We start from the raw sequence: 19,362 nt of genomic DNA, 5'->3' as shown, positions 1-19,362 counted from the left end.
ATTTAACCCACTTTATTAACACATTGGGCCCAAAAATACACAAAAATCATGAAATCTGAAATAAAATTATACTTTTTATAACAATAAAAACCACACATATGCTCAATGAACTTTTTCAGACCTGAAAAATGTAAAACATAGGTTGCAAATATGAACATATAAAGGTAAAATAAAACTATACAAAAAACATTACCATAAAAACAAGTTTATTTATAGGAACAGTTTTAGATGATTAGACCCCTTTTCCCCCCCATTTTTACAGAATGCCACGCCTGCCTCGTCCCATCCTACTTTTACACTTGAATAAATATTTTTGTACTATGAAATTAAAACAATCATATCTTTGGTTTTACTTGACCTCGGAACGTCAAACAAAAAACTGGAGAAAGTTTCAAGATTGTAATTTGGAGTAAAGTCGACAGCAGCGTTCCACGTTACAGCGCTTTGAGAAAAGCCACATTATCTGATCACGCTGATCATAGACCAGGATTAACAATCACACTGTCTAGTTTGACGACAACAAAGGGTTAATGTCGTCATCTTGAGTGACGGGCCAAAGAGCCAATCAGCTGCCGAATTCTACAGAAGGCCATTGCGTTGTTTTCGGGAAGGGGCTGTCACTTGTCAGGAAGGGTTAGCAAGAGCAGAGGAGGACTCCGTCTCCACTCAAGCTCCAATTATCAACACATTCAGTGGAATAAACGCGATATTTCTTTATATCGGTATACTGGATATTTTTCTCGGGAAAGTTTTGGAATTAAATAGCCGACCAAATACGCTTAAAATCCGCCTGGAGAGGAGCTACAACTTGGTTGGAGCGTCTAATGTACTGAACGAAACGGAAGTAACTTGCCAGCTGTCTGGCCAAGCTCGCCAGGTGAGTAATTAACCGTTATAAACATGTTTCCATGGAGAAACATGTCTGTCTTGTGGTCCATTTGACACCTCCACTTGTTTGTCATCTTTCCCCGTTGTTGTCAAGTAGGGAAACCTCCTGCTGGAGTTCGCTTTGACCGTCTAGCTATGTCAACTAACACTGGCTAACAAGCTAACGCTAACTCTATGGAGTCTGGGGCTATTTTGTCCATTTTTTAATCCTTTTCATGTCTTTTCGTGTCTTTGTAAGTGTTTTTGGTCATTTTGTGTCTGTTGTTTTGTCTTTTTTAGTCATTTTGTGTCTTCTTTGGGTTTTTTTGTCATTCTGTCTTCTCATTTTGTGTCTTTTTTTAAATTTATTTATTTTTTGTAATTTTGTGTCTTTTTGGTCATTTTATGTCTTTTGTGTCTTTTTTTAAAAGTAATTTTGTGTCTTTTTGGTCATTTTGTGTCTTTTTTAGTCCTTTATCGAACATAAAATGTGATTTTGAATCTTTTTTTACTTTCAAAACACGATCATGCTCAATAAAGAATTTTAAATGTTGTATATGTGAACAAAGGTTGCAAATATAACATAAACGAGGGTTACATCCAGTTCTATAATTTTATACAAAATATATTTGACCTTGTCTCCAGTTTTACTTGGTATATCATCATCAAACTGAAACTGGCCTCATGGAGTTTACAGCCAGAACTTTAGAGGTAAATTTTCAGCAGGGCTCCAATGACGCTTCTCGGACAGTTTGATTAAAATGTAGAATAATTAAGCATACTGAACATACAGTGTACAGACTGAGGGCAAAATAGTAGGAAGATGATATAAAATGATGCAATCCAATACAGCAGCGCCATCGCAAACTAGGGCCTACTATTAAATAATTAGTTTAACAACGTCTGGTTTACAAGACTGACAAATGTAGTCTGTTATGAATTGAATCACATTGAAAACGTGTCTACTATAAGCCGAACTGTTCCGACTATCGAAAATTGAAATTGGAGAGAGCAAAATGTCTTTATAAAACAGTAAGTCGCCTATATTCTTATTGAATTGTGCTTAAAGTGTGTAAAAGAAAAGTGAAACCTAATTAAGGTTTTATTTTGACCAATGGTAATTACAGGACCCTGCTTCAACACTATAAAGACGCATTCAAGTAAAATGCTAAGATCTTCTGTTAACTTTAATTTAACCCATTAACAGCATAAGAAGAGGATGATCACTGGTGTCACTTTTGTGTCCTGCAATTAAGGCTGTGCTGATGAGCCCATTAATCCATTCGCCCTCAAACAGAAAAGTAAACAGCATTTAATTAGAAAAAAAAGTGATATTTAAGAAGTTCTACTTTTTCAGGCAAACCTGACAACAATTCACTGTTTCCATCTTCTTAAATGTGAATATATCCTTGTTTTCTTACCCCTTAGTAATAATACACTGAAACTCTAATACTACTATTGCATTTTTAATTGTTTGTTTGACTAAACAAGATATTTTAAAGCCATCCCCTTGGACTTATTATGGGCATATTCCACAACATCTTGGGTCCTGGGTTTTTGATTGTTGGTTGACTGAACAAGACATTTTGAAGACATCAGCTTTTACTTATGACTAATGTCTCACAAATTCATGACATTTTGTAATATAAAACAGACAAATGGTCATATATTTATTGATAACAATGAAAACATGTAATGCAAATATTGTACTAAATCACATAAATCCTGTCAACGAAGGAAAAGTGGCTTCACACATTGAGGTTGACAAAAGTAGGCGCCTCTTCCTGGGCCCAACACGCACGAAAACACAGAGACAGTTCCTGGCCTTACCACCACTGACTCAAATTTCTATCAAACAATGAAAGAACGTGGTTTCTTGCAGCTCTCCACTTGACAGGAACTTAAACTGTGAGACTTAGAACATTTAAAGCTCTTGAACCACATAGTTGTATTTGATCTGCAATTTATTTCCAGAATGAACAAGTGGCAGGCATAATTACTCAATTGCAGAGCTCCTTTAACTATTAACACTTGAAATGTCTTTTTTTTTTTACCCTTTGAACTTTATAATCAATTGACATACTTGTAAGGGTAGTTTTGACTCAAATGTAGGGTTGGCTAATTTGAAATTGAATTAGTTAATGGAGTGACATTGACATTTAAAATGCTAAATGATAAACTGAAATGATTGTTAAATTGGATATATATGATATTTAACATCAAAGAGCCTTAGATTTAACACCCTCTTGACCTTGTTATAAGCAAGTGGCCTCTGTGACATTATTGCTTTTCTAGCCTACTGCCTGCCCACTGTGTTTTCACTTAGGCACACGTTTTACAACTTTCAAAAAGTGAGACATGGCATAGCACATTTTGCTTTCATGTAATTGGAACTGTAACAAATAAAACATATTACTACTTAAAATTCAGTGGCATACATATTGAATTGATAGTATCTATTCTGTCTTCTAAAATGTCATTAATATATACTTAACTAGCCAATTTCACTGAATGTACTGTTGTTTCAAAGTCTGTTAATTAGTGTCACAACAACACTAGAAGTCATTTTAATTTAATAAAAATGATTTAAATTATTGATATGGTGGTTATAGTGAAGCTAAATCACACCAGGTTCACATCTAGTATCAAATGTTAATAGTGATATAATAATAATAATAATATACAGAATTAGATTTTTTTTGCCTTAAAAACTCCCTGATCATCAATGCTTGTCATCATGCTTGTATTAGTTTCATTTTCTTGCTGCTAAATAGTGCAACAGAGCCAATTTAATCAACATCCTATAAAAAAAGTCTCAGCGCTTTAGTGGCTGTGTCCTGACCATAGACTGTACATAAATAATGGACGTAGTCACCGTGACGTCACCCATTGGTTTGTGGACTGCCCGTTGGAAGCATTGAGTTCAGCGTTACACTCGTCACCATCTTGCGTGGCCATCTTGTTTCAGATACGGGGAGCAGACCATATTTGGACTGTGGAGGAGCGAGAGGGATCTGACCACACTGACTACACATCTCTTTACACCTCAACCTGACTGAGCAAAGCCGCTGCTAATTCATGTTAGCATTAACTGGAGCATTAACTGGGAATTTTCGGTAGAATGCAGGCTTAAGGCACTTCCTGGCGGACCTGGCCAGGTGGCAATCTCCAGTTCTGAGCATGGAGGCAAACCAGGAAGTGCCTTAAGCTGCATTCTACTGAAAATTCTAGCAGGGGGTGCTAAGTTTGGCTGCAAAAAAAATCTGTCCATTCATTTCAGTGTTGTCAGATCAGTCCAAATATGGTCGGCTCCCCGTATCGGAAACAAGATGCCGACGAGTGTAACGCTGAACTCAATGCTTCCAACGGGCAGTCCACAAATCAATGGGTGACGTCTGATGGCTGTGAAAAGAGGTACGGGAAGTTTTGAATCAATAAGAGAAGGGTGTCGTGGGAAACAAGGCTAATTTTATTTTCAGTTTCTTGATCTTCAGTAGCATTTTGTCCTCATGATGCTTGTGGTCAGGTGTTTAAATAGACGGGGTAATCTAAGTCAATGGTTGATGATTCACATGAGCTTCTTTTTTTGCTGGTGTAGTATTTTTTCATTAATCTTGTTTTGGACCACCAACCAACCATCATAACGTATACATTTTTATTTTTATTTAACTGACACCAGATAATGCTTTGATAAAAGGTCAATGACAGTCTACCCTAGCTACCAAACCCTGCTAAACATTCCTTGATTGATCTAAGCAACAACATGCATCTTTCAAGATTACAGGTAATAGAGCTGACACGAATAGATAATTAATCGATTCCTTTATCATCATTTTAACTACCAACAATTTTGACAATTCCTTAATCATTTTATCATTTTTAAGAACTAATGTAAGAAATTCTTTGGTTCCAGCTTTGTGATGGGGGCATTTTTTGCTTTTTCTTGACATATGTAAGACCAATCAACTATTTGATTTAAAATAAGTCAGTTTACATGAAAATGACAGTACATATTGCCATACCAATGTGGTATTTTATACACATACGGAGGCAGTATTTGGCAGTCTTTTGTGTAGATTTAATTTTACCCACACCTGAATCACCTCCACACCTGTCGGACTTTGCTGTCTATCACTAGTTACTTTATAAGCAGATCCAAGATCTTGTTTTTGTTTGGCAGAAACAAAGCTTTGAAACAAAGGCATGCAGATTAGGCAGAGCAACGTCACAGAGGGTGAGTGGGAAGAATTGTCATAATCTTTTTCAACCTAAGTAAAAGGGGAAAAAAGGGGGGAAAGTGGTCTAATGATTGTGAAACTCTAGTAAAACTGGTGTTAGTTCAATACTACTATATAATACTATATACTACAATACTACTGTTCTAAAGTCTCAACCTGTTTCAGTCATGCCCTTTGTTAAAAATAGATTTCTTAATATACCAACCCAAAATGAGATATTTTTACATTTAACTGTAGGGACATTTGGAGGTATTAAGTTGAATTTGGGTAGGAAGAGGAAGCGCATGGGGCAATAACACACTGGCTGACTCGCACAATGTAAAAGGCAGATGACTCACTGAAAATCTCTTCTCAAGAAATTCAGCTGTAATTACTTGAGAGAAGAATGATGACTGTTAAGCCACTGACAAGCCACTTGCCAGGCTAACCACTTGGCTTATTTTTCTATTGAAATATGACCATTTTAAGCTTAGTGTCAAACAGGATGAGCTAAGCAGGAGTAGTTGTGATAGTAGAATCATTTTCTGACCGAGTCACGGAAATTTAATAGAACTTATTTGTCATCTTAATAGGAAGTTAACAGGAGTTACTACAAGAAAGATAAAACTGACAAATACTCTTCTGTCACTTACTGTACAGTCTCTACCTCATTCTCTGCTTTCTCCTCTTTTAATGTTCGTCTATGTGCCTATCTGAGTGACATCAAGGGTGAATAGATGCCTTTGCAATGATTATCAATGTTTGTCTCTATTTATGCTGGATTTTAGCTGTAAGTGCAGTCAACACAAGGACTCGGTGCTGCTGCTTTTGTTATGCAGCCTGGTGCAGACAGGCTGTTTGACTCATGCCGTAGTAAAGCCCAGACTCGTCGCAGCCTCTGCGCAGCAACGAACTGTCCTCCATGTTGATGTCATTGCTCAGTCAGGAGGTTGACGTCATCTCACTTCCACTTTAGTTAGATATCACTGTGTTCTGTGTGCCTTTGTGTGTCAGGGCTCTGCACTGTTTTAATATGAGTCATCAGGGTAATGAACATTGAACTCTGAGTATTTGCTGCTGTTTGCTGAGCTGTAATCAATACTTTGTCTTACTGTAACACACATGCAGACAGACACCTTTAACACACTTGATAGGCTATGTAAACCCAATTCCTCAGAAAGTGTTAATTATATAAGAATATAAGGATGGGACAAGCTTTCTTCAGTACGTTCAAAACAGCCCTAAGACTTTAATTGAATTTGTAAGTTAATTATCAATTATATTACTTCTACGTAGTAGTAGAGCCTGATAATATCGGCCGACTGATTATATCATCGACCAATTTTCAGATATCACAGCCTATTTGCCTATCACTATCACCTATTTGCCTATCAGACATATTGATATCGATCTGATTCTGTATCGCTGTATGTTTTGCTTATATGGTTTTTGTTTTCTTTTACAAAAGGTATCATTCAGAAAACAATGCTTAGGGTGTTGTAGAAATGGTGTGAGCTATTTATTTTATTTTTATTTCTTCTTTTTTTTTTTAGTTATAATTGATACTGAGCATATAGTTTATTTGTCTTTGCATTATTATATTTGTGCAAAATCGATGCACAATCCACATGAAAAGGTCTATTTTCATTCTAGCTAAAAAAAAAAATCACTATATTGCCTGAAAATTCATTAATCAGTCTCAAAAATCTCATGTCATAAGTTGCAATTACTTGAATTAACATTACACTGACCATCAAAATTGTTGCTCTGTTATGTGTAAAAGAAGTATGAATTGGGTTTTTTTTACCCATGTTTGCATTTTCACATTCACTTCTCCTGAAATTGTATATCATGCAAAGCTTACTTTGGCGTACACAATATAAAAGCCAAAAACTTTAATCCAACATTCTCACTCTCTCATTTCTCTTTTTCACTTTACATCTCCAGTGTCTGAATGTCAACTCCGTGGGTGATGGAGTTGAGCAGGCAACTCTGTGGGAAGATGAGGAAGTCCAGTAAAAGGACCCAACTCTCATCTTCTCCTACTTCCATTCGGGGCCTAGAGATTCACTTTTACACACCGGAGGAGCACCAGCTCGAATACTTCAAAGGCTGCTACTCCACGTCAGAGCTGTGTGTGGATGCTGCCAAGAAATGCTGTGAGTGACTGATCTGTTGGCCAGTTGGCAGAAAATTGCCTTCGGTGCTTATTGATATAGTCTCTGTTTATTACCAGCAATGAAGGTTGTATTGTAGATTTTATTGTGAAGATCGTCAGTGGCAAATCAATTGGAGATTACAAAATAAACAGGTTTACATCTTAGATCCCCATTCTTAAATTATGGATGTACCATCGGGATATCTGATATGCTGACTCATATAGCTGGATTGAGTATCGTGACAATGGGGCTGATCATTTCAATTAAATTCTATATTTCTGTACTATATACATTATATACTGGAATTGTATTTCCTTTGAGTTTTAATCAATGTGTTGTTGATTATTGAGTATTCCTGATAATAAACCAATGGGAATTGTATGATTCCTGTGGTTATCACGTAATGAAATAAAAAATAGAAAAAAGTAATTTTCAGTCCTTGTGGCTTTTTATTTCGGATTGACTTCATGAAATGTGGCAATGCAGGAAATGATAAGTAATTCACGCTTTAGTAATACACTACATTCTCACAGAGGAGAACATCTCAATGGCTGTTACTATTCTCAAATCCAGATAAATACTTACCTCTAATTGCTGGTGGTCAGCTGTCCATTTGTGAAATGAAATGTATTCGATTCGAAGTAGTAAGTACATCAAGCCACTACTGCAAATCAATTTCAACCACAGTTCAAAAGCCATAAAGCAGTAACTCTAGAACTAGACTAATTACCACCTTGAAGACTCTTTAAAGAGGACTCACAACCTTTTCTGCAATCATTTGTAATTTTAACACACTATCTATTATCTATAGCTAGCTCTCTTTGGATAAATGCTTGCAAATCAGCCTCCCTCCCAGTTCAGTGATTGGTATAAATATTGATATTGATATTACTGAATTTCCCCTCAGGGATGAATAAAGTAATTTTGATTGATTTTTGATTTTGATTTGATCTTTTTTCCTCTTTTCTCCTTCCCTTCTCAGCTATCTCTCCCTTGTGCCATAACCTATTTGCCCTGTATGATGAGACAACTGACACGTGGTACCCCCCCAACCATGAGTTCAAGATCACAGATGAAACGAGTATGAAGTTGCACTATCGCATGAGGTAAGACTACATTGGAGTTTACTAGTTGTCATTATCCTCATAAAGTCCAAACTTTATTAGATATTGGGTCGCCTTCCACAATCCCCTACACCCAGCCTTCAAGATTATATTCAGGGATCTCTGTATTGCCAGTTGAGCAGCAGACAATGGCAGAAAACCTTTGAATGCCGACTCCTGACTGTGAAAACTGGCTTCTGGGACGTGGAATGTGTCTTTCTGGTGGGAAGGAGCAGGAGGTGGAGTGACACCTAACAAACCATGTGCCATTGCCAAACAGCTTGCTGCAGAAGATATAGTGAAGCTCACTTTTAGGCTCTGAAGCAAATCTCCTAGATATGGAGGGATAGGACATGTAGATGAGTGTGAACAAGCACTTTGATGTGCATGATGTGTAAGAGCTCCACTCCTAGGCTTTCATTGTTGTTTCTACCTGTGCTCTGAACAGCAATTAAGAGTATCTGGCCTTTTTGGATTCTCACTGTTGGTTCCTGGAGAGGGTCCTTCCTGAGGACACTACGGGGACTGAAATGGTCATATGGATGACGTAAAAAAAAAAAAGAGCAATAAAAATAAGGGAGGGAGTGTTTGGGAAACACAGGCTGCCTTATATATAGTTTTTGGTTTGGTGATCTCAGGATTGCATCCCTGATGCAGTTGTTCTGTTGTCTTCAGTGTAGTCACAGAGTGGATTATGTTGTTTGGTGACATGGTTTTAAAACAAACTGGGATAATAGCCAGGACGTCCAAGCCAGAGGCAATGATACTGTATCACAAATATCTGGAGTAGTCCCTTAAGTCTGTATATTATGCTGTTTTTCTACCATTATATATGTATATGTATATATATATATATATATACACATACATAATGTATATATATATATATATATATATAAAATGTATATATATATAATGTATATATATATAATGTATATAATATATATTATATATATATAATATATATTATATACATTATATATATATATATGTATATGTATATAAATAACCAAACCAAATTTCCTCGCAAGTGGGAGCAAGTTGTGGCATTGAGTGACAGCGTTTAAGTATAACATGATATGTAAGTGTGACAGTTAAATTAATGTAGAGAGCCAGGCCTGAAGGCAAAACTTTTTGTTTGCTAGTTGATCTACATTCCAACCCTTATCTTTGGTCCAGGATTGCTGGGCAGTGACCAAAGGATAAAATCTGGTATTCAAGTGGTTCAAATATGTTTGCTTGGAGTGCTGTTATTCCATGTTGAAAGGATCCAAATTGGATCAGGATGGTCCCCGTTGGCCTCTTTTTTTGTGGTATGAAGGGCCATGTCTAAATTTGAGGAGACTGTGGGACTTGTTGTGAATACACCAGGGGCATTGCATAATATCCTGTGCTATGTCCCCCAAATAAGCTGAAAGACAGGATGGGGTACTTTGTTTATGCTACTGCCATCGTGAATGTGTGTTGCATACATTAAGTCAAGAAAGTTATTTATCCATTTCTGAGGATACTTAAACATGTCGCAGACAGAATCAATTACAGTTTAGCCTAATTTGTTAATAATATTTAAAAACTGCTATCATTCTATCTATACATCCCCTTCAGTTGTATGCAGCTGGCAACTTTGTCAATTCACCTTTTTCTAAAAGTTTCCCATGGGAATAAATACTTACTTTGCATACTAAAAACATGTACACCTGCACTCACTGTTTTCTAACCAGAAATGAATTAATTGAGTAGGAGAAAATACATATGACTTGTTATATTTGTAAGATGTCGGTGACTTACTGCCCCTTTCAAGCACATACCTGCCCATACATCACCAATCCCTCAAGTCCTCTGTTTTTCAAATTGTTTTCAAATGGAGCAGAAAACATATAATCAAAAAGAACGTTCAGGGTACTTGGGAATGTATAATGAATAAAACACAGTCATAACCTCAAACTTTGTTAAAAAGCTTCATAATTAAAGTTTTTATTATTACTATAACTGTCAGTTTAAAAGGTTGTGAATTACAGATGCTTCTTACTGCCTTTAGATGAATCTGGAGGGAATATTACTTAGCTGTGGACAATTTCCTAACACCATAAAAACCTTCTCTGAAAACACTGATGAATGTTCTGGATGTTCAATGTTCTTCAAGAGCCCACTAGCTTTTGATTCTCAACTTGGCTTAATAAGAGGAAAGTGAAGCAAAGAAGCCAAAGATATCTCAAAAAAGTCTTGCAATTCTGCCAAAGATAATGGTCAGCACTACACCAGACAAGGCCTTTGGCCATAAAGAAAGAAGGCTATTAGAAAAGGAATATATTGCAGTTAGTCCCTGACTTCTTACAACCTTTCTAAATGATGCTAGGAGTGGAGTCGGACTTAATACTTGACCCAATGATAAGAAACTAAATTACTCATTATATCCTGCTTTTGAGGGAAAATGTTTTTTATAAGAGTTGTGAAAAGTCTGGAGTGAAAGCTTTTATAAGACAGACCAGCAATGTGATATTTGCGACTGATTGGGTTCATATGAGAGGTTAAAGTCCTTTTCAGATAATCCTTTCAACAAGTTGGGTAGCATTTCGTGCAAAGAGGGAAAAAGACATTACTGTCATGTCAGTTGCACTTCCTCTTTCTGTGTGCTCAGTCACTAGTGGAGAGAAAAGAGAGTCTGCTTTGATAACTGTGTGTTGTGTGTGTTGTGTGTGTGTGTGTGTGTGTGTGTGTGTGTGTGTGTGTGTGTGTGTGTGTGTGTGTGTTGCAGGCTGCTTTGTGTTCTGTAGTGCCAAACAAGGCAGAATATTGTGGTCAAGTCTGGAAGTACATACAATCTGTAGCATAAACAAATGTTCAACACAAACACAGATACAGGGATTTAAGTGCCACCAGTATGGACAGGTCTGTGAGTCTCCACTTAAGCTCAGCAGTAATTTTTTATTTGCATGCTTTTTAACATGCTGATGTTTATGTATAATCTTTAATGTGCTGGGGAACAATAATGTCTAATACAAAACTTTGCTAATCTAGATGTTGAGAGGTTTCACTGGAAGAGAAAAATATCCGCTACAGACCATGGATGTAAATATATCGGTCTCAACTAGGGTTGCAAAATTCTTGAAAGTTGGAAACTTTCCATGGGAATTTATGGGAATAAACAGGAATAAACAGGGAATTTACTAAATTGAAGGTTGACCTTCAACAGGGAACTTAAATATAGTTGGGGAAAATATGTTTTTACCAAAATCTTGTGCACTTGAATATCTATGCTATTCCCCAATCACTTGCACTTAGTAGCCCTGCTTACTGCTTACTGCAGGGCTACTGAGGTCAAGCCCCCTACATGCACTGTGCATTCCTACATCACATGTTCGATTCAACATTTACATGTTGAATGGGACTTTTGTTCAGGAAGTGGGGCTCTTCTCATTTAACATTTTGAATGGTATTTTTGGGGGTATTTTTGGAGGGGGGGGTGTAATATTTAAGTCAATATTCATGTTTTTGCAGTTGAAATAATGTATTGTTCAATAGAATAATTAAAACTTGATGAAGTTTTACTTACAAATAAATCTGTTGAAATGTTTTTTTTTTTATTTTTAAATTTTGAATATTTCCAAAATCTGCCGGCTAAGTTCCCATGGAAAGTTTCTGGAAATTTACTGGAAATTTTCACCCCTTTGCAACCCTAGTCTCAACCAAAGCGGTGGGCCAACTGACAGGCACCAACATTACCATCCATGCTGCTAGCTTGGCTTAAAAAGACAAAAAAAACAGCAAGATGGCTTCTTGAGAGTATCATTGTTGCCTCAAATTAGCTTCTGGCTTCTGTGCGCCACATCGTTTTAAGGAGTCCTATCTGTATAAAAAGCATCATATTTCTGTGACCTTGCTGGATGTTTCTCTCTGGCCAACAACATTTCACCAATCCCTGAATCAGTTCATGCATGTCCACTTTGTATATTTTTTTTTGCATGTTTTACAAATGTTGTCCTCATTTGTTTCCCTGTGCACTGCCCAATGTTTTCACAGAACAGACAGAAAATGATATATTTCTTTTGAAAAGCACAGACTAGCTAAAAAATTTATATACGTTGTCCAGCATTGAAATTCTAACTGGCCGCATGATCTTTGCAAGAAAAGTGGAGGTGGAGATGACGAAGTTAGGAAAAATGGGCATGGGCAAGCATTAGTCATGGACATTTTTTTAACACATTAATCACTGCATATACAATGTTGAGACAGGAGGCAACACTAGAACACTTCATGTTGTATTGTTTCTCAGACAAAGCTAATGTATGTTACTGCTTCAGACTCTTCTGGACATTTTGTTGGATGCAAACCATTTGTTTCCCCATCATATTAAATAAATCAGAGCTCAGCTCTTCTTTTCACTTAGAAAGTCTTTTTCACCAAAGACCACAAAAACCCATCAATGCAAACTCAACTCTTACCTTGTTGTTTATAGACTAACATCCTGTTTCTCCTCTGGGAATAATTAAAAGAACCTAGGAGTGGGTTCCTGGATATTAAACTAAATCTGTGCATTGAAGAATTTAGAATAGGTTTCTGGAATGCATTGGACATAAAACTACTCTGTGGTATCTTGTTTCAAAGCAATGCATACACTCTTACATACACATCCTGTATTTGTTCTGTTAACTTGTTTTTTTCTCTCTTCTGCCAGGTTTTATTTCAGAAACTGGCATGGCACCACCGAAGGAGAGTCTCCAGTTTGGAGACACTGCATCAGTAAACTCAGAGGAGGAGGATCCAGCCCACAGAAAACACCTGAAGGGACTCCCCTACTAGATGCTGCCTCACTTGACTACCTGTTTGCCCAGGTTAAAATATTACTGAATTAAAATTACTAATGACTTGTCATGGGAGTGTTTTAGGCTTTGCTCTCTCTCTCTTTGTTGCTCTCCTGAATTTGGGCAGAACACCTAAAAAGGTTTTAAAGATTTGTATTAGTTATTTCTTTCTTTAAAAAAAAGCTCAAACACAGTTCACAGATGAGTTTCAAAACATCAACAGCTCAGAGGAAATGTAACAATACAAGGAAGTGAAGCTTTAAGGTCAGCAAAAGAAAGCAGAAAGCATACTGTGTCACAGTAGTTTGTTGCCACTCTCATTCTTTTAACTCCGTAGTAATGGATGTTTCCACCCTTCAGATAACACCTTAGAGTAAAGTATGTTAGGATTTGTGTGCCATAAAGAACCAAATCGCACTGTATATCTTACAATCTCCAATTGCCATTAGAGCTCTTTTGGTGTTTTTGTTTATATGCATTTGCTGTCTCTCTATGTTAAATATAGATATAAATATCTTTGCTGTGCAGGGCCAGCATGACTTTCAAACAGGTGTGGTTCCACTGAGGATGGCCCTGTCAGAGGCAGAGCAACATGACATAGAAAATGAGTGTTTGGGCATGGCTGTGCTTGCCATCACTCATTATACCATGAACATGGATATGCCCCAGCCGACTGCTTCCCATGAAATCAGGTAAAACCTTTGTTGATTTGCCAATGTTAAAGAGTGCTAGATCACACGAAAGTGCTAGATTAGTTGAGTGAGTTACTCATCCTTCCCCACATTCATCTAGATAAGAAAAACAAACTTAGAAATATGTTTTGCTTAACAAGTCAGGATGGTGCTACTTGAAAAGACTTTTGATTTAGATCTTAAAACACCGCCCACATTTAAGAATGTTGGTGGCAGCACCCTTCCAATGCCATCCTGAGAATTTCTATTAAATATACCTGCTCATTCCAAGTGTCTTTTAACAGATAAGTACCCACATGCACAAGTTGTCCCCAAAATCAGGTACCCTTTAAGAAAAATAATAAATGAAACTGCAACTTTATTTAAATCAGTTTCCAGGGCGGACTACACATGCATTTGGTTCGTCCATACATTATCATCCCTTCTTTCAGCTACACCTCACAACTTGTTCATATCTTTCATGTTATAATCCTCCCCAAATGTGAGTCTTGGAGAGCTTGTAGACACATATGACACATATCACAGGAAGTAACATGACTACAAGTTGATTGCTACTCTTTAATCAGTAGATTCTAAGAAGTCACAAATGTTTTTTCCTTACCTTCAAAACACTTGCACAAAGAACAGGAAGTATGTACTGAGAGAATGTAGATTAATTATAAATAAGAAAAACTTTATTTACACTGCACTTGTAACAAAGTTACAAAGAACTTTACATTGTTGAATTAGGTTTAAAACATTACAAAAGACAACAAACACAATTTAAAATAATAAAAAAATAAAATAGTATTAAATATAAAATACCCAACAATAATTCAAAAATGATAAAAGTTAAATGGATAAGACATGTTAGAAATACAACACAGTGCTAGCAATAATAAAAAGCTTAATTTTGAGAATTATTAAGAAGTCGTTACAAAGCTGTTCATAACTTTCCATCTTTCTCTCTACCAGCTACAAACGTTTCATCCCAGAATTGCTGAACCGCAACATTAAGCAGCGCAACTTCCTGACACGCATCCGTATCAACAACGTCTTCAAAAAATTCCTCAGTGAATTCAACCGCCGCACAATGAAGGACAGCAACATCACGCCATACGACCTGAAGATCAAGTACCTGGCAACGCTGGAGGGCCTGACCAGCGGCCTGGGCAGCGAGCTGCTTGAGCCCATCTCACTCAGTGTAATGCAGGAAGGAGATCTCTGCAATGGAGGCTACAATGGTAAGATTTCATGAACATGATGAGGCATGATTTTAAAGCTCTCAGGCACCATGCCAGGTTTGTAGGGTGCAACAGCTCAGTGTCAGTTTGTTATGTAATTTTACTCGTATTACAGGAGATTACCAAAGAAAGAGAAGTATTTGTTTTCCAAAGTAAACCCTGTGGGATGTGATAATACAACTGTCTTAAGAGAGGGAGATTGATAAAGCCATTATTATAATTATTAACTATGATGAGACAAAAAAAAGTTGCTATTCTACCACAAAACTGACATAATAATACAGATAAACTGATAATAATTTGTTTTTAAAGCCCTATTGCAAAATCTTATACCGGTAGCTGTACTGGATTATTGTGGTTATAAGACAGTGGTTAGTTTGGTGTGTTTACATGCAGAGTGCCTGTGGCGTACTGGCCACAACTTTGTTGACATCCAAATATACCTAAAAACACTGTGAGTTTGTGTAGCTGGTGAAAACCAAAAGTGAAAGGAACAAGATGTTTACATGTCACATTAACCCACTTATCACAGAGTAAACCAGACCATGGATGATTCTAACCAATGTGTGAAGTTTTCAAGCACTAATGCAGACCTGGATGCTTTGAGCTGCCTGCTTTTTTTCATGTAAACATACAGTAGCCAATAACACATTTCCCTGGCTGTGTAAGCACGGCAATATTTTCCAAAAACAATATTGACAAACCACTTTACATAAAAATGTTTTTCCAGCGGTCAATGTGTCTACAGTCCATGTGTACTATAACTTTAAATGCAGAATTTAAATATTGAGGCTCCATGTGTAACTGCTGCAATATAAATTTTGCTTGCTGTTTCTAGCATACTACAACCAAGGTCAAGGGCAGAGCCAGAGTGAGAACATGGAGACTTGCCATGACATGCAAGTCCTGGTTACCGGCACCACTGGGATTTCTTGGAGAAAGAAGCCTGCTGCAGTAAGTAAAACTCTTTGTGAGAACAAGGCATTAAAGAGACAATAGCTGATGGTTTCACCAGTTTCAGATAAACTGGCAGGGAAAAACATCAAAAAAGAAAATTCTAATGAATCCTTTGTTGAGAAGCTTCCGTACCGATGTTTCTATATGAGAAATTATGATTAAGGCAAAGTCACCAGAATATCAATATCCAAGTTAATGATGTTTAGGGTACTGAAACAGAAATGGCATGTATGTAATGTAGAATATTTTACTCTCACTACAAAATCAATAAATGGAGTCTGTAGTCCCTACAGGCCTATAATAGGAATATTAAAAATAAGAGAAAGCAAACTAGTGCTCACTTTTTGCTGTTTTAGTGCTTGTTTGCTATGTCCAGTCAACAACGAGAAGAACATTTCAAGTTCATTTAAAAAAAATAAAAATATTTCAGTAAGACCACTCACAAAATAAGATGTAAGAGAAATAAGACATACTTTATATTATTTTAATGATGACAGACAAAATGTTTTTTTCCAATGAGTAGTACAGTTTTTTTTATTGGATTGGATTTAATGTCACCTGTTCAAATGTGATGGGGCTGCATATTATGTAGGACAAACCTAGCAAAGGTCATTGCAGTATTTTCAGATGACTATATTTGAAAACAGTGGTGCTTTATTTTCTTTCATAATTTGTGCCTGTCTGCTTTGTTTATTTTTTTAAATAGACACCTGTGATTGCTAAAGAAAAGGCCAAATCAAAGAAGAACAAATTGGATGGAAAACAGAAAAACAACAAAAAGAAAGAAGCGAATGACGGCTGGGTCGTGTTCTCTGACTTCCATGAGATCACACACGCTGTCATCAAAGAGGCGACAGTCATTGTCTTTAGACAGGACAACAAGAGGATGGTGAGGCAAACTAATCAAAGATTACTGTGTTTCATGTGCAGATCAACCTTTCATACACTGTGTTCCAAATTATTATGCAACTGAGTTTTTTCTCTGATTTTCCTAAATAGTCGATGCAAATGACAGTCAGCATAATTTAAGTCATCAACCGTTAGTTTCATTAATTCTAATGTGATTGGACAAACCTCCCAATGATAACAGTATTTTTTCAAAAATAAAAAACTTAAAATGCACTGTTCCACATTATTACGCACGACAGAGTTTTATAACATTTTATAGGTTTTTAAGAACTGAAACTGAAACATTTTCGGATTTTCCAGCATTCGGAGGTCATATTTACTGAAATCAAAAGCTATTTCAATCAAAAGCATCTTAACAGGTCAAGTTACATTTTAACATAGGACCCCTTATTTGATAGCAGCTTCACAATTCTTGCATCCATTGACCTTGTGAGTGTTTGGGGAGTTTCTGCTTGAATTTCTTTGCAGGATGTCAGAATAGCCTCCCAGAGCTGCTGTTAGGATGTGAACTGCCTCCCACCCTCATAGATCTTTCGCTTGAGGATGCTCCAAAGGTTCTCAATAGGGTTGAGGTCAGGGGAGGATGGGGGCCACACCATGAGTTTCTCTCCTTTTATGCCCATAGCAGCCAATGATGCAGAGGTATTCCTTGCAGCATGAGATGGTGCATTGTCATGCATGAAGATGATTTTGTTACTGAAAGCACGGTTCTTCTTTTTGTACCATGGGAGACAGTGGTCAGTCAGAAACTCCACATACTTTACAGAGGTCATTTTCACACCTTCAGGGACCCTAAAGGGGCCGACCAGCTCTCTCCCCATAATTCCAGCCCAAAACATGCCTCGCCACCTCCTTGCTGATGTCGCAGCCTTGCTGGGACATGGTGGCCGTCCACCAACCATCCACCACTCCATCCATCTGGACCATCCAGGGTTGCACGGCACTCATCAGTGAACAAGACTGTTTATCAATTAGTCTTCATGTATTTCTGGGCCCACTGCAGCCGTTTCTGCTTGTGAGCATTGGTTAGGGGTGGCTGAATAGAATAACTGATGGAATAACGCATAACTGCAAGCCTCTGGAGGATCCTACACCTTGATGTTCATGGGACTCCAGTGGCACCAGCAGCTTCAAATATCTGTTTGCTACTTTGTAATGGCATTTTAGCAGCTGTTCTCTTAATCCGATGTTTTTGTCTGACAGCAACCTTCCTCATTGTGCCTTTATCTGCACAAACCCGTGTGTGCTCTGAATCAGCCACAAATCTCTTAACAGTACGATGATCACGATTAAGTTTTCGTGAAATATCTAAGGTTTTCATACCTTGTCCAAGGCATTGAACTATTTCACGCTTTTCGGCAGCAGAGAGATCCTTATTCTTTCCCATATTGCTTGGAAATGGTCATCTGCTTAATAATGTGGAACGCCCTTCTTAAGTAGTTTTTCCTTAATTGGGCTCACCTCGCAAACTAATTATCACAGGTGTCTGAGATTGATTTCAGTGATCCAAAGAGCCCTGAGACACAATACCATCCATGAGTTTAATTGAAAAACAAAACATGTAATCTTTATGACACTTAAAAACAATTTGCGTAATAATTTGGAACGCGGTGTATTAGCACTTGACCAGATCTGTTTATAACAACCCCACCTGTTACTTCACATGCTGATATTTTTGACTGTGTTTGCATTAGATATTCTATGATGTCTGTTTTATTCTGAAGCCTGCTTATAATTCTAAAGATGAATCATTTCTTTGTTCATTCATCATTGACACCAGAATTCGCAATCATTATTCCACAAATTATTTCTTAAAGTTTTAAAGGATTTATTGTACAAAATGTTTGCGGTATTTTAATGGCCTCAAACTATCGCGTTAAGGTAAATTCCATTCCATTCATACTCACATACTTTAGTAACCTGGACTACTGCCTCCACTTGTTTTCATAGTTAATGTGACCAATGGCAACATTTGTTTTGATTCTCGATACATGCTATTCACTGAGACTAATGGTGATATCATGCTTCTTTGTGAAGATGGAATTTGAATTTTATAATGCATCACAGATCTTTTAGATAGCCTTCTGTAGTATTGTAGCTTCATTAACTCCTATTCTGATCACCCCTCCCCTTGCTCATTCTCTTTATCCCTCTCACTGTTTCTTCTCTTTTCAGGAGTTGCAAATGGCTTCTAGGTCTGAGGCTCTGTCCTTTGCAGCCCTCGTGGATGGGTACTTCAGGCTGACAGTGGATGCCCACCATTTCCTGTGCAAGGAGGTGGCCCCTGCTTCAGTGGTGCATAACATCAACAACGGCTGCCACGGACCCATCTGGTTTGTACTGACAGTTTTATTGGTGCTAATATGTGTGCCTCCTCCTCAGTTTTATTACACAGATTCATCATAAACCATCTTTTACTAACTTTCAAGGGGA

At 37.2% G+C, this 19,362-nt stretch overlaps 1 protein-coding gene across 1 annotated transcript in view; it reads left to right on the top strand.

Annotated features, from left to right (window-relative positions):
* The first annotated feature begins 626 nt into the window (after nt 1–626).
* jak1 (Janus kinase 1) overlaps nt 627–19,362 on the top strand; it is a 40,014-nt gene continuing 21,278 nt past the window's right edge. The window contains exons 1-9 of the mRNA XM_059341430.1: nt 627–877; nt 7,032–7,243; nt 8,226–8,349; nt 13,022–13,178; nt 13,677–13,840; nt 14,795–15,063; nt 15,902–16,017; nt 16,727–16,909; nt 19,105–19,262. Of these exons, the coding sequence (XP_059197413.1) occupies nt 7,039–7,243; nt 8,226–8,349; nt 13,022–13,178; nt 13,677–13,840; nt 14,795–15,063; nt 15,902–16,017; nt 16,727–16,909; nt 19,105–19,262 (1,376 nt within the window). The 5' untranslated portion in view covers nt 627–877; nt 7,032–7,038. The remainder of the gene's footprint in view (nt 878–7,031; nt 7,244–8,225; nt 8,350–13,021; nt 13,179–13,676; nt 13,841–14,794; nt 15,064–15,901; nt 16,018–16,726; nt 16,910–19,104; nt 19,263–19,362) is intronic.

Source organism: Centropristis striata, chromosome 9 (assembly GCF_030273125.1).
Source record: "Centropristis striata isolate RG_2023a ecotype Rhode Island chromosome 9, C.striata_1.0, whole genome shotgun sequence".
Lineage (NCBI taxonomy): Eukaryota > Metazoa > Chordata > Actinopteri > Perciformes > Serranidae > Centropristis > Centropristis striata.
This window is presented reverse-complemented; position numbering and strand designations above follow the sequence as displayed.